The 14104-nt window shown below is 41.8% G+C and overlaps 1 protein-coding gene and 1 long non-coding RNA gene across 5 annotated transcripts in view; both read right to left on the bottom strand.

Annotated features, from left to right (window-relative positions):
* Window positions 1-932: 932 nt before the first annotated feature.
* Window positions 933-14104, bottom strand: part of LOC118494012 — a 19286-nt gene continuing 6114 nt past the window's right edge. Inside the window, exon 2 of the long non-coding RNA XR_004896081.1 lies at window positions 933-1213. This is a non-coding gene — a long non-coding RNA (uncharacterized LOC118494012). The remainder of the gene's footprint in view (window positions 1214-14104) is intronic.
* The window catches only part of LOC116054802 (NXPE family member 3-like), a 27849-nt gene continuing 15092 nt past the window's right edge, over window positions 1348-14104 (bottom strand). The window contains exons 1-7 of one of the 4 annotated variants that reach the window (XM_035996227.1): window positions 13680-13803; window positions 9543-9696; window positions 8476-8922; window positions 7482-7777; window positions 4624-4694; window positions 2253-2456; window positions 1348-2175 (exon numbers count right to left, since the gene is read on the bottom strand). In XM_035996227.1, coding sequence (XP_035852120.1) covers window positions 1622-2175; window positions 2253-2456; window positions 4624-4694; window positions 7482-7777; window positions 8476-8922; window positions 9543-9656 — 1686 coding nt within the window. In that variant the 5' untranslated portion in view covers window positions 9657-9696; window positions 13680-13803 and the 3' untranslated portion in view covers window positions 1348-1621. Of the gene's footprint in view, window positions 2176-2252; window positions 2457-4623; window positions 4695-7481; window positions 7778-8475; window positions 8923-9542; window positions 9701-11835; window positions 11886-13679; window positions 13804-14104 lie in introns of those variants that run through there. The other 3 variants (XM_035996224.1, XM_035996225.1, XM_035996226.1) reach the window with 3 other exon arrangements.

The raw sequence follows: 14104 nt of genomic DNA, 5'->3' as shown, positions 1-14104 counted from the left end.
TGTTACCGCCACCTGCTGGGAATACTTGGCCTGTAAACTCATGGATGTATTAAGAGTGTAATGTAAAAACAACTTGAGAAAAATGTGAAATCCAAACAAGCCTGGACTGTGTTTAAGAACTTGCACCTTTTGTTTCCTGACTAGACCTCTCGTTTAATTTATCGTATTTTTATATTATGGTGTATAAGGTATTTAATTTAATTATTTGAAGTTATTTTGTATTTCTTTGTGCTTTTATGTTTGTCAAATGTTCTATTTTTGTATATTCGCTCAGTCTTTTTGTACCACAGATAAGTGAACAGATTGTATAAGCATGTATTGGTTGGTAGTTCTCTTAATACATCCATGGTTGGTAGCCTACACAATAGTTCTAAAAAAAAAAAAAAAAAAAGTTCTTCTTCTGTTGGCAGACTAGGCACTGATACGCCTTTGCTGCCTCCCACTGGTGATAAGGTTAGAAGGGCAATCTAGCCTATTAATTAGTGATTGGTAGTAATAAGTATTAATATAATAAGTATTGATCTTTAAAGAGATCCGGATCTAATGTTCTTTTCCCAGAGGGTGTCCCATTGTTGTTTTTAGGGGGCGAGGGTTACTAGGTTTATCTGTGGTATAAGCATAGGATAGTGATAGGGTAAAATTTGGATTGGAGGCCAATATAATTTCATTTCGCATGTATGGACTAATTACTCATATTGCCAGACCTAATGCCAATGATCTGCATTGTAAACATTACACAAGGTGACGCCATATCCATCTGCTTTGTCAGTGAATTTACTGCTTTGAATTTACCCTTTGTATAAAATGTGTAATATAAATACATGTGCCTTGATTGCAGTTCATGCAACCCTCATTTGAAAACTTACTGATCATTAAAACAAAACAAAGAGCTGTTGAAAACAACATAGCAGCACTACAAAATATTAAACATGACGTTTCAACAGATGTTTGAATATTAGTAATATTCTCCCAAAAGTAAATGGTTAAAGTTCCACTTGATTAATTCAAGTTTATAGTGTGAGTTTCATTTATAATGATGTGGAATTACAGAAGGTGTCCAAGTCAGGCTAGAAGAAGAAGTGACAAGATAAGTTGTCAGATCCAGAATTTATTTGACCAGGAAGGTAAAGTATATTTGTACCCTAACTTGTTTCTTGAAACACTAATTGCACTTAAAAGAAAACTATGGTGAGCTACAGTGACCAGATCGCACCTTGGAGTCAAACCAGCAGAGCACAGGTAACTGCTGGATGAGTGTCTTTAAATCCCAGCCTATTGTCGTTAGAACCCCATCGTTTCTTTCATAGACTGACTATGAATTATGTAAGGAACTTCCATGGCAATGGAATTTTTTCATGACAATCCCTAGACTCGGGCATGAAGTTGTACAGTATGTGATAAGTGTGATTATTAAACCATTTGTAATACCCAACCCAGCTCGGAGCTGCTTTCCATCCAGTCGTGTTTCTTTTGTGCTCACTCAACATTCCTTGACTGAAAATAAAAATAGAAACATTGTAGTTAGTCTAGTCAGTGCATGGACTGCTGAAGTAAAAATCCAACACTTGGTAGAAACAGATTGCGTTTTAATCCCCACTCCTCTCCCCCAACAAACACGCATCTAGCCACCATTTTTAGAGCATATGTAGGACAAGAGAAGGTCCATCATAGTCTTAATAATGGGAGGTTGTGGGTGGAGGTCGTGTGGCAGTTGGTGGGCAAGAACCATCTCCCAGGCATCGATCAGATGAACGTTCAGTCCTTTGAACACGGCTCTGAGCACCTTATCACGCTGCAGTGAGTACCAGTCGCTGTTGGTTATCGTCTCATAAAGTGTCAAGGCTTTGGGGTTGGCGGTCCGGATGATGACCAGCGTGCCTGGAGCCCGGTCCAGCAGCCGCACCACCGCCCTGCGGATGCTCTGCAGCCGCCGGATGTAGACCTCCATGGGAAAAGTGCTGAAATGAGACCAGATGCCGAAAACTACGACAGTATTGGTGCCTCCGGTTAAGCCATCAATTTCATTGGCAATGTAGCGAAGCTCGCTGGTTATGACGTTGGAAAAACGGATAGGAGGACCGTGGCAGCGGAACGTCACCAAGATGTTGTTTGCATAGTCCAAGGCCATGAAAGGTCCAGCTTGCTTCAGGCTGTGCAGGTCAAACTCTTTAAGATCTAAAAATATTACAGAGGGAACAGATTCAGCTGCAGTGTCAACAAAAATCAGCCAGAAATCCCTGTGAATCAGCTACCTGGTAGTGCTGCGTTGAGGTATTCAAACCACTGCCTGATGGTGGAGTCTCCGTACATGTAGACCCCCTTGCCTTTCAGACACTGACTGATGGCGAAGTTGTTAAATTGGCGAACTGTGGTGCCACCTAGTGCTTGCCACACACCCTGGTAGTAATAACCAGAGGGTCCAGGCTTCACGCTGCTGCTCTTCACCTCTGATTGGCCTGAGAGGAAGTTAAAGGATAAGAGTAGGTTTTTTATTATCGACAAATCCAATGAAAAGACCAAAACCAAGGTAGAAAGTGATTGTATGAGCATTTATTGACTATCCTTATTCCTGAGAGACTAATCGGTCGTTCTTGTCTTTGTCGAATTATATTACGTGTCCTCATTTGCATAAAGTTGCCTGGATTCAAGTTTTTTTTTTTTTTGGGCATGTATGCCTTTATTTGACAGGAAAGCCGAGACATGAAAGGGGAGAGAGAGGGGAAAGACATTCAGGAAAACCTTCGCAGGTTGGATTTGAACCTGGACCTTCTGCGTCGAGGAATAAACCTCTGCACATGTGTGCCCGCTCTACCAACTGAGCTAACCGGCCACAGGCTGGCTTCAACTTTATGCAAATGAGGAACCGGCGACTCGACGCCAACGTCCCCACGATGCTACCAGAATACATTGCACGGCTGCTCCCATAGAAACAGACACACACCGTTTCCTCAGAGTCATTAGTCATTTTTTAAAGGGGTGATAGAATGATTATATAGGGTATTTCACACTGTTCCTTAAGGTCTCCTAATAGGGTATGTAACATTGGTTGGGCTGAAAATTGCCCAGTTGCTATTTTATGGGCCCTTATGTGTTTTGGCCCTATTTGGAACGAGAGCTTTTCTTACAAATATGGTATGCTCATGAATATTTAGATGAGCTGCGCACTGATTGGTTGAGGAACCACATACACATACATTGGAGACGAGACAGCAGGTCTCATATTTCAGACACTGCAATGTTTCGTTACTAAATTCACTTCTGAGACTTTTTTATGCGAGAAATCAACTATATAAAGCTCAAATATGGGCCGTTTTACGAAAATTGATGGCTGGCTAATTGCAAATTTGGTAAGACGTGTCGGACTTCAGGTCCACACAGTCTGACGAGACTTCGCTCCAAAGCTACAGCTTGTGTCCAATTTCAATTTAATGCATTTTTGTGAATGTAAGGGGTTTCGTTAGCTGCTAGTGTCCCTTCACTCCTATGGGTAGCTAAAGATCGCGGCTAGCTAGCTAGCTAGACTTTCGGAATAACTATAATATATTTACACTTTGAATTTCGTCACGTCACTTATATTACAGCTACCATAAGGTCTAACAAAGCTACAGCTTGTGTCCGATTTCAATTTAATGCATTTTTGTGAATGTGAGGGGTTTCGTTAGCTGCTAGTGTCCCTTTAATCCTATGGGTAGCTAAAGATCGCGGCTGGCTGCAGGCCCTGGAGCTCCGTCAGGGCCTCAGCATTTGGTAGTCCAGTAACCCAGAATGCCATTGACATGGTGACTTTGTGCGGGTATGGAGCGCTGTGGGCTTCTGGCTGTGACAGAGATCCCTATAGCTCTCAGCGAGCCGGGGTCTGTGAAGGTATACACGCCAGGCGGCGAGGCACTGTCACATTAGCCAGCTGATCTCCTGCTGAACTGCGACACACAGTCGGACAAAATTTGCAATTAGCCATCAATTTTCGTAAAACGGCCCATATTTGACCTCTACATAGTTGATTTCTCGCATAAAAAAGTCTCAGAACTGAATTTAGTTATTAAATAGCGGACGAACAATTTATAACATTTCTGAGATCTGCGTGACCTAGATTCAGAAGACTAAGCTGACCTCAGGTCAGTGGTGTAGCCTATGTAAATGTTGGGGCGTGACAAGGGTAGAGACTAAAGCCAAATAAGGTAGGAGTTGAGTTGATGTCAATTTTTAGCTTTGTTGAGATTCGCCCGTTTTCAGCAGCAGTTTCAAATTGTGAGATTTGCAGAGGAAAGGGGTGTCAATGGGATTTTGAGGTTCTATGTATGTCCTATTTACCCTCCAAACTGTCATTATTCAACTATGACAAGGTAAAATCGGTTTTGCATTCTATCACCCCTTTAATGCTTTTTCATGCTGAATGACTTTGTTTCCAAGAAATTATGAGCACATATCTGCTAGGCTAATCACAAGATTAAAGTGGTGCTTTTGCAAGATTATTTGTGGAGAATTACTTTTAGAGATCTGTCGGAAAAAATGAACTGGATTAGTCAAAAAGAATCCTCTACATGTAAAATGGTACACTTTTTCCACGTTTCACTTTCATTGTCTATAGCACATTCTTTAGTAATGGCAGTAGTAAAAATGTACCTTTTTTTTTTGGCAACACGGTGACATTGGCTGGTCCTGAAGCCTGTAGGTAGACTTTCAAGTTGACACCACTGAAGAAGAGCACACAATAACAATATGTCTCTTATACACACACTACAACATTAACAACATACAGACAAGAAAGGAAGACAAACATTTGAAATCATGTAATGAAGGTAAAACTAAAAAAAATCAAGCACTAAAATATGAAAAAACTGCATTAAAGTTAATGTATCATTACACAAAACTCTCTAGAAAAATACATTTTGTGAGTTAAAGCTGCACTTATTAATATTTTTCATTTAAGCAATGGATTCAAAGACTATGCAGGGCTCGACATAAGCAATGGCCCACTGGCTGGCTCTGTCTGCTGCATCAGCAAACGTCATACAGAGTGGCGGGAAGCGTGTGAATGTTAGCTAACATTTCACATTTTCACCTCAGGTAATTTATAACCAATTCATTTAGATACAAGCGTTGCATTTTGGAAGATAGACGGGATTCTGAACAGCGATGCCCGCGCTGCGCACACACACACACACACACACACACACACACAGCAGGGCCGAGGTGTGTGCGTTACTTCACGCAGAACATGTAACTGACTGGAAATGATACAGAGGATTATTTACCGCCGATGGCGCAGATGAACTAACGCTTACGCTACACTCGTTACTGTAAGCACCAATACTGTCGTTCTACAGGCATTAATATGTAGAAACTCTTGTCCACCGCGCTGTGCAAATATAGCTCTACTCTTATAGCGACTTTTTATAAACAAGCTACAATGAAAGATGTCAGTTTGTAGTCTAACTGTTTATATTAGTTTGCAACGAATCTTGAACTTTGGACAAACTCTTGTAAACGTAGCTGCTGTCTAAATGGACCATCCTCTCCGCTGAAGCGATAAACCTATGGACGTATTAAGACCAAAACAGATGCATGTGGCTACTTAATATGCACGTGAATGACGCCGCGTTCTTCATTCTTGGTGATGTTGCTGGTTGTATTATTTTGCAACAGCATTATCTTATTTAAAATTAGGCATACATGACGAATGCTAGCCTGCTTATCAATCCATTCATCATTAAAGCTGTTGTTTTCCACAACTTTTCGCTTCAGGCTCTTTGACAGTGACATTTTTACCTGACAACAGGCCTTTCTTTCTGCAAGCATTTTCCACCAATCAGGACACTGATTACGTTTCAGTAATCACAGACTTTAACCATCACTCCTCAGTGAACTGCCCCCTAATCTGAGCTCATTTTCTAATTAAGTAGCCTATCTAGTTATCATTATGGAGTTTCCATGTTTTTTTAGGAGTTTGCTTACACTAAAACATGTAAAAAATATAGCATTAATTTAGTAAGAAAGTGAAATATCAAACAATGAGATGCGTATTAGGTATAATTTTATTTTCTTTATTTGAAAGTCCGGCCCCCGGAGTGTCTGCTTAAAAAAAATTCTGGCTCTTGGAAAAATGTAGTTGATGACCCCTGGTCTAGCTTTACTGCTAATGGCACAACATACAGTGGCAGTGGCTAGCTGGGTTATAACCATTTTCTGAAGCTTCATGGTAGGTGCGGCATATATTTTCCTGCTTTTTTGTCCTTTGCCAATCACACCTATGTTATTTCTTTCACGGCCAGTAAAATGTAGAAGGGGCCAGCAAAACTCTGATCTACTGGCCCCGGGGGCCAGTGGGGATTTTTTTTTATGTTGAGCCCTGCTATGTGTAATGTGTCACTCGCAGTGAGGAATCCACAGATAATGATCACCTGACTTCACAGTTCCTCTCAGCTTTATAGAGTGTTGTAGCATCTTTCAGCTCATCATTTTAGTTTTACGGCCCACAACTTGACTGTTTTGGTTGAGTCTCCCTGCTAGAAGCAGCAGGTAGCTGTTTTTATCAAATAAGCTCTGATTTAACAACTGTGCACTATCTACCACTAAACAGCAGCAGACAAAGTAAGCAACTAGCAGGTGAACACAGCAGATATGTCCCCATAAAGTGTTGTGGGGCACTAATGGAACGTGTCCTCTGTGGTGTTTTTTTCATGCCAAGGATCTCCCTGCTTTCCAGCATTGGAAGCTTAATGGGCTTTTTCACTAGCAGTTATTCTCTTCAATGACCACTGACAAGCAAAGAAAACAGGCTCCACCCTCCTACAACCCCGATGGCTGCACCTGATTGGCTTGCTGCACCCGGATTTCAAAAACAGACCAACATGGCGGCTCATTTGGAAACTTTTTTCTGAAAACATTTTGTGCGAGAAATAAACTATGCAGTTGCTGAAAGGTCAGCTTAAAAGATTTTCGTGAGTTTTTGAGAGGCGGCGAGTCGAGCTAGACGTCCCTGATTTGCAGAAAGAAGCCTGGATTCAACTTTATGCAAATGAGGAGCGGGCAATTCGAGGCCCCGCTTCTCTAAAGTCGCCGCAATGCTATCGGAATGCATTGCGCGGCTGCTCCCATAGACAATGAATGGGCAGCGTGGAAATGATGCTTGGCAGTGTACACGTACCATGAAAGGGTGAATGAATATTGTACTTGGTAGCCATTAACCCAACTCCAAAGGAATACTTTGTTGCTCTACTGGATGTAAATAACCACTGTTTGCTAACGCTTTAGCCAACTTAATGTTTCTCAAAAGACAAATCTCAAATAAGATGTATACATTGACAATAAACCATAAATGAATAAATGAAAAATGAAAATACTATCCAATGTTCTTAATGAAAGTCAACTAGTATGATTAAGACTGATTAGTTTGATTTGTCCTTTAAAACTTAAAAGATCTTTAGATTTAATCTTAACTGCCAGTAATCACAAACTTCAAAGTCAGTCCTGTCTCTCACCTTTGAAAGAGCTTCTCCTCGTTGGCCCCGAGGTTTTGTTCGTATTTTCCCATTGCGTGGTTGATCCTGGCATCACAGCTCAGGTTCTTTGGCTTGTAGCAGAACCAAGGCTCGCCTGTACGGAGGTCAGTGTAGTTGCACAGCGGCTGCTTTGTTGGACGTAGGCAGACGTTACAGATTGTAGTTTCAGAGAGTAAGGCTGAGCGGAAGAGGCTTTGGAAGTAAATCCTGTCAGGCTGTTCGCTGGTCAGTCTGTTCAGCACTGTGACAGCTTCACTAGAGTGAACCAGTGTCACCTGATTGAATAGAGAACCAGAGTTTTAATAAAAAGCTACTGTTGGTGGCTGGAAATGAGACCCTGCTTTTGTTTGAAATGAAAAGTCCCACTGTTTCCAAAAGGTCTAAGAATTTTAAGTGGAAAACTGCCATAGTTATTACAAACTGCATATGTGCCGTGCTAGAAGTTAAAGTTAATAGGCGAGTGGGAAACAACAACAAACTTCCAGCTAGATGCTGAAAATGTCAAGTTTTGAAGAAACTTCGCAACAAGGCAGGCCTGTTTGGTTCTTTCGGTGAATGATTGTAAAGTTTTACAAAGAATATGTTTTCAACATGTCCTCTCTAACTGGGACGTTTTGGGACCGATTGGTGGGATTGCTATGGACGAAGTACACACGCCGATACACTGGTGAGCCAATTACGTTTAACCATGTATCCAGCTAATTTATATAGCTCACAGTAGTGTATTGTGTTCAACAGTTAACCCTCCCCAGCTCCGCCCTTTTCTCCTAATATGGTCACTTCTGGCTCCAAAATACCAAATGGCAACGGCCAAAAACTCCTGACTTTAAAATGGCAGTTCATAAACCAATGGGCGATGCCACCGATGCTGCGTCCATTAGTTTTACTGTCCATAGTTAAAGATAAAATAAAGAATAAAGATTAAATATGCCTACAATATAACCACATTTAACATGATAGTTTTTAACATTACCTCAACCTGCGCGTCTCCTTCCCAGGGTAAAGGGAATACAGCAGAGTAGCTGCCATTCAGATGATCCATCACTTGCCCAACCACACCTGCACTAAGCTTCCAGTTGTGCAGTCGGGCGAGTAAAAAGTCCCCTCCAGACTTCTTGGGATGGCCCTGGAAATCAGAGATTTTGATCCTAACCTCCAGCTGATCCCCAACATGCCATTGTCCTCCCCCCCTCCTTGGGAGAATGGTGAAGGTGCTGTGAGCTGGGTCACTGGTCTTCTCCAGGGAAAGAGGAGCTGGCAAAAGTGAAGTTCCAGGCCAAGCAATGGAGTCCAGTAAGAGGCGTTCCTCCAGAGCGTCGTTAGGGGACAGTGCCTGGAAGGTGCAGAAGTCGCGATGCACGTCAGGGTCAGTGGAAACTCTCGGGACGACGACGGCGGTGGAGTTCACTTTATGCTGAATCTGGCAGGGGGTCGACAGAGAGATGGTGACAAAGATGCATCCATCAAATTTGCCTCTCATGTACACAAACACTGCTGGAGTACAAAACTCCACTGATTAGAGAAGACAAAGCCATTAAACCTCATAGTCATTGCTTCAGTACCGAGCTGTTTTGGGGCATCTCTTTGGTGATGATTGGTAATACGTGGTTCTGTTGCATTGCTAGCAAAGCATGGACAAGTTTGTGAAAGGAGTGCCAGGTCAACGTGAAGCAGACGATGAAGCCACACCAAACACCACAACTACCAAAACAAAGGCAAGAAAACACATAGTGGGGTGGCCTCTAGCTCACCCAGTAAGAGCGTTCGCCCCACATTGGCTTGCAGTGGCGCGGGTTCGAATCTGACCTGCTGCCCTTTGCTGTGTGTCATCCCCCATCTCTCTCCCCCTTTCCGGTCTATCCACTGTCAATAAAGGGAAAATGCCCCAAAAAATAATCTTAAAAAAAAAGAAAACACGTAGTGGTAATTCAATCTAGGGAGCTGAGGGGTCTGATGTTTGAGGGGAAAATTAAACCTTAATATTAAACATTTCAAACAGGGTCCACCCTATAAACAGTCCCACCAAAACCAAGTTCTCACCTCCAGAACTTCCATGTTATGTACCACAATGACGGAGACAGCCACAGCCAGAAAGAAGAAGATGGCAATGTACTCCCTTCTGGTACAAGCTCTGGTATTCCTGGTGGTCTTCATCTATGGCTGCAGCATAGCACTGTGACCACTTCCTCTGGTACTGGATTAAAAAAAACACACAAACAACGAATATTATGTGCTAAAACTTGAACTAAGTAGTAAAATCATCTTTATACAAATAGTGTGACATGTCCGGCTTTCAATCATTAGGGCTAAACTACATCCAGTCACCCAGGAAATTCCTTTGATTGATCAGCCATTAACCAAGGTATAGAGGGAATTTGTAATAAATAAGGCCCTAAAGCCTGTCAAATCTGACTCCTATTAATTAATTCCTGTGCCTTCTTTCATCGGTCTTAAGTTTACCAGAACACAAGGATCAATCTGAGATGAAGAGTTCAGTTAAGCAAATTTGACAGTCCAGCATAAAAGTTACAACACAATTGTGGGTTCACAAACAGAGTTTAAAGGTCCCATGGCATAAAAAATTCACTTTATGAGGTTTTTCAATATTAATATGAGTTCCCCTAGCCTGCCTATGGTCCCCCAGTGGCTAGAAATGGCGACAGGTGTAAACCGAGCCCTGGGTATCCTGCTCTGCCTTTGAGAAAAAGTAAGCTCAGATTCAGGCGAATCTGGAATCTCCTCCTTATGTCGTCATAGCGAGCAAGGTTACCTCCCCTTTCTCTGCTTTGCGCCCAGAGAATTTGGCCCACCCATGAGAAAGAGAGAGACATCATGGCTTGAAAACCATAGACAGTAAAAAGAATGGACACAGCGACCCCATAGACTCTGGATGGAGACCAGTGAAGGCTATTAGAAGCACTTTTCCGGTGATGGCTGAGCGTTACTGTGCAGCCTCCAACTGAGAGAGACGACGTAAATGTGAGCAACCTGTCTGAAAGTTGGAAGTCTTCTGGTAGCTGTGCCAAGAGAAATCTCAATCATTCCTAATTTTGCAGAGACGGAGAGCGTAGGCATATGTAAGGATATAACATAGGCACAGGGTAATTATTGCTAACTAAAATGCTAGTTAACATTAGTAATTAAACTTAAACAGCTAATGTAAGTCGAAATTGCCTGCGAGCTTCTCCTGTACTATACGGTAATTCCTCTACTATGCGACAGTAAGTCGCGTGGTTATGACACAATCGTTAGCCTATTTTAAAAAAATGTTTTGCTACGGAGCCATAACGTGAGGTACAAGGTAATGGAGCTTTTATATATTATATATATTTTACTTCAGATGTAAAGTTATTTGCTGTCAAAGTGACGTCAAAATGAATGGCAGTCAAAGGGATGCTAACGGCTACCAAAGCCTGTCTACGGAAAGCCTTTTCACTCCCTATTCAGCCCCATTGTGCTGAATTTGGTTACAGTTCCACCAGAGTTCCACTGGGGGTGGGTGATCGCAGGCGAGTGCAAAATGAATGGGAGTCTATGGAGCTAGACGGCTAAATTTGTCTCTTTCGCCTGATTGTCGTTGAGAAATCTCAGATTTGATTGTAGTTTTTGCAAGTTCAACATGGATTATAGGTCAAAAGTTGAATGAACGAGTACTTACGTCCTTTCGATTTCTTACAGGTTGAGTCGTTGTTGCCCATAACACGCTAGCATTCTGCTAATGAATGCTGATTGGTCAGTGAAGGACTGATTACAATCGAAGATCCCGCATGACGGCATCCGAAGCAGAACCAGAATGTCAGAGTGAATATTTCGGCGTGGTCTTTAAAACATTAGCAAACCTCTTTCTAGCCCGTGTACTGACAGGGAGAGCCTAACCTGTCAGCTGTGTTGTCGATGCCTCGAGAGAAAAAAGGAAGTGACTCAGAGCTTGCCGTAAAGCAGTATCTCTGGCCGTATATGTGTATGACATCATTGACATTTTAAAAGGCTTTTTAGAACAAAAAAGCCACTTTAAAAAAATTTAGGGGAGAGAGGGGGGGGAGGGATGACATGCAGCAAAGGGCCGCAGGTCAGAGTCAAACCCATGGCTGCTGCGTTGAGGAGTAAACCTCTATATACATGCCCCTGCTCTATAAACTGAGCTAACCTGGCCAATTATCTTCTCTAGTTTCTTCGACAGAAACTGTTATCTTTCACAAACCTGGAGTATAGCCACTTCCTCAATGACTGCACACACCCCCATGCAATCTTAGCAGCAACCAAAGATAGCCTCTCAGAGGCTGTTTTCACTTTCATTACAGACGCAGAGTGGTTATATCCAGCACAACTTCACCTACTTCCAAGGTGCACTTAGAAAAGGAAAAAGTCTGAATGTTAAAATTACAGCAACACTTACAGAATGCGCTTGCGATGACTTACAAAGATACATAACAGCTACAAGTGTATGCACTATACAGGATTTACCCTATTATACTTTATCGACAGGAATTGATAGGTCAAACAGCAAACAGCCACCCACAAATAGTCTATAAACAAAGCATCAGGCTGTCTTTGAGATTTCACATGAACAACGGTTAAAGTTACTCAGGCTACCGAAGAATACTATAATTCCTCCGTTCAATTAGGCCTAAGCGATGCACCCCAAGCTTCCATCTTTAACAAACAGCCATGTATATCGGCTCTTCCAGTCTCTCCACTGCTGGCTGTTCCAATTTAACGGGAGAGAGGAGCAAGAGGGGATAGGATCATGACCGGCCTCTGACGAGCTGTTACCACCACCATCTTCAGCCAGAGAGGACATTATTTCTTCAGCTTCTTCAGCTTCTTCTTGTGTTGTCACCCCGGCGGGAAATGTGCTGACAGAGCTTGCAGCAGGTGAATCGGTCGTGCTATTAACGTCATCGCTACACAATTTCTTACTAAAACCAAAATGACTTAAACTGCCTAGTTTTCTTTTTGCCATGGCTATATGATGCTAATAGCAGAATGGATTTCAAGGACTTTGTGCGCCGATTAATGGCCTCCAACGTTTATATTTTTTCTACGAATCTTTGAGTTAACATATACCAAACATGAGTTGAACTTGATGCTCATGACAAGAATAGCATGTATAGTTATCTTTATTGAAGTGAATTATTGAATGATATTTTTGCAATTTTACACATAATAATCCATGATGATCACATTACACAAAACTGAAATTGCCCGTCAAAATGACACATTGTCATTATTTTAAGAGACCCCCCAAAATTTCACAAATCACAGTTTTCAGGGGAGCCCATATCTTATCAAGGGGAGCCGAGCTCCCCCTAGCTCCCCTGTAGTTCACACACTGCTCACATATCAGCCAATGGGACACATATAGATGGGATGGATAGATGGTCATGTGGTTTCATGCCAATCACATTCCCAAACTGGCAGAGAGGTGAGGGGAGTGCCCAATAAATGACATGGGTGACACCATTTTGTCCATAGACAAGAGAAGGGCATGGGTCTTAACCCAAAATGTGCCTATTTAGTGTGGAACACTTAGACAGATTGGTTTGCCCAGTGCTAACAGTCTCATCACTGTCAGGTCTATTGAGGTCTTACAGGTTTAGGTTCTGATCTAAAGGACTAATCGATCATTTGTTTGTAAATCCCATTAAATCCCAATCAATCAATGTGCGTTTACATTGAAATATCCAAATAGTACAGCAATGTGCCAGGGACAAACACAAACAGATGGAAGTGCAGTTTAGAAGAACAGATACTGTGAGGGGAAATATATCACAATAATATATTGTTCTTAAACGGGCCTTCAGCATAATGAGTACTTTTTCAGTTTTGTACATTAAGTATATTTTGATGCCAATACCTGACTTACATCAAGTTTTCAATGCATGGTTTTATAAACCGATCATATCTTTTTAACTGTATGTAAATCTAATCGACAAAGTATCTGTAACTACAGTCGAGTAAATGTAACAGAGTACAAAAGACAATATTTCCCTCTGAAATGTAGTGGAGCAGAAGTAGGAAGTAGCATAAAATGGACGTGTTCAAAGTAAAATACAACTACCTCAAAAGTATACACATTATATATACTGTAAATATTAGAAATTAGTGGCAACATTTGGTTTTCATGATGTAATGAAACTTTTAATTTGATTTTTTTAAGCGTATCATGTGTCTTACCTCAGCAAAGAATCTAGTGTGATCCCGATCGTATCTTGTTGGTTTGCAGAAAACGTGGTTCCGTTTGCTTGACTTCTAGGTAATAAATGTAAGGAAGTGGCCACAGACAGCCCTACAGCATGATGACATAAGATAAAATATAAATGTTATTGCATCGTTTGCTCCAGCAGTCAACAGGTAACATTAAAAAACACTCAAGCATCTGTATGTTCACCCAACAACGTCTGACACACCTTCAGTCGCTCATACACACACACACACACACACACACACACACACACACACACTGTAGAATATTAGCAGTTATATTTGTACACGTTGCAAAAGAAGCTGTGTGCAGTCATTGAGGAAGTGGTTCAAGGAAATGTCACTGACGCATAGAAGGTTAGCCTTAAGCCGTTGACTATAGTTCAAGCCTTTTCTGG

The sequence above is a fragment of the Sander lucioperca genome, chromosome 20 (assembly GCF_008315115.2).
Source record: "Sander lucioperca isolate FBNREF2018 chromosome 20, SLUC_FBN_1.2, whole genome shotgun sequence".
NCBI classification, from domain to species: Eukaryota; Metazoa; Chordata; class Actinopteri; order Perciformes; family Percidae; genus Sander; species Sander lucioperca.
Note: the sequence above shows the minus strand (reverse complement) of the source record. Positions and strands in the feature narration are given on the sequence as shown.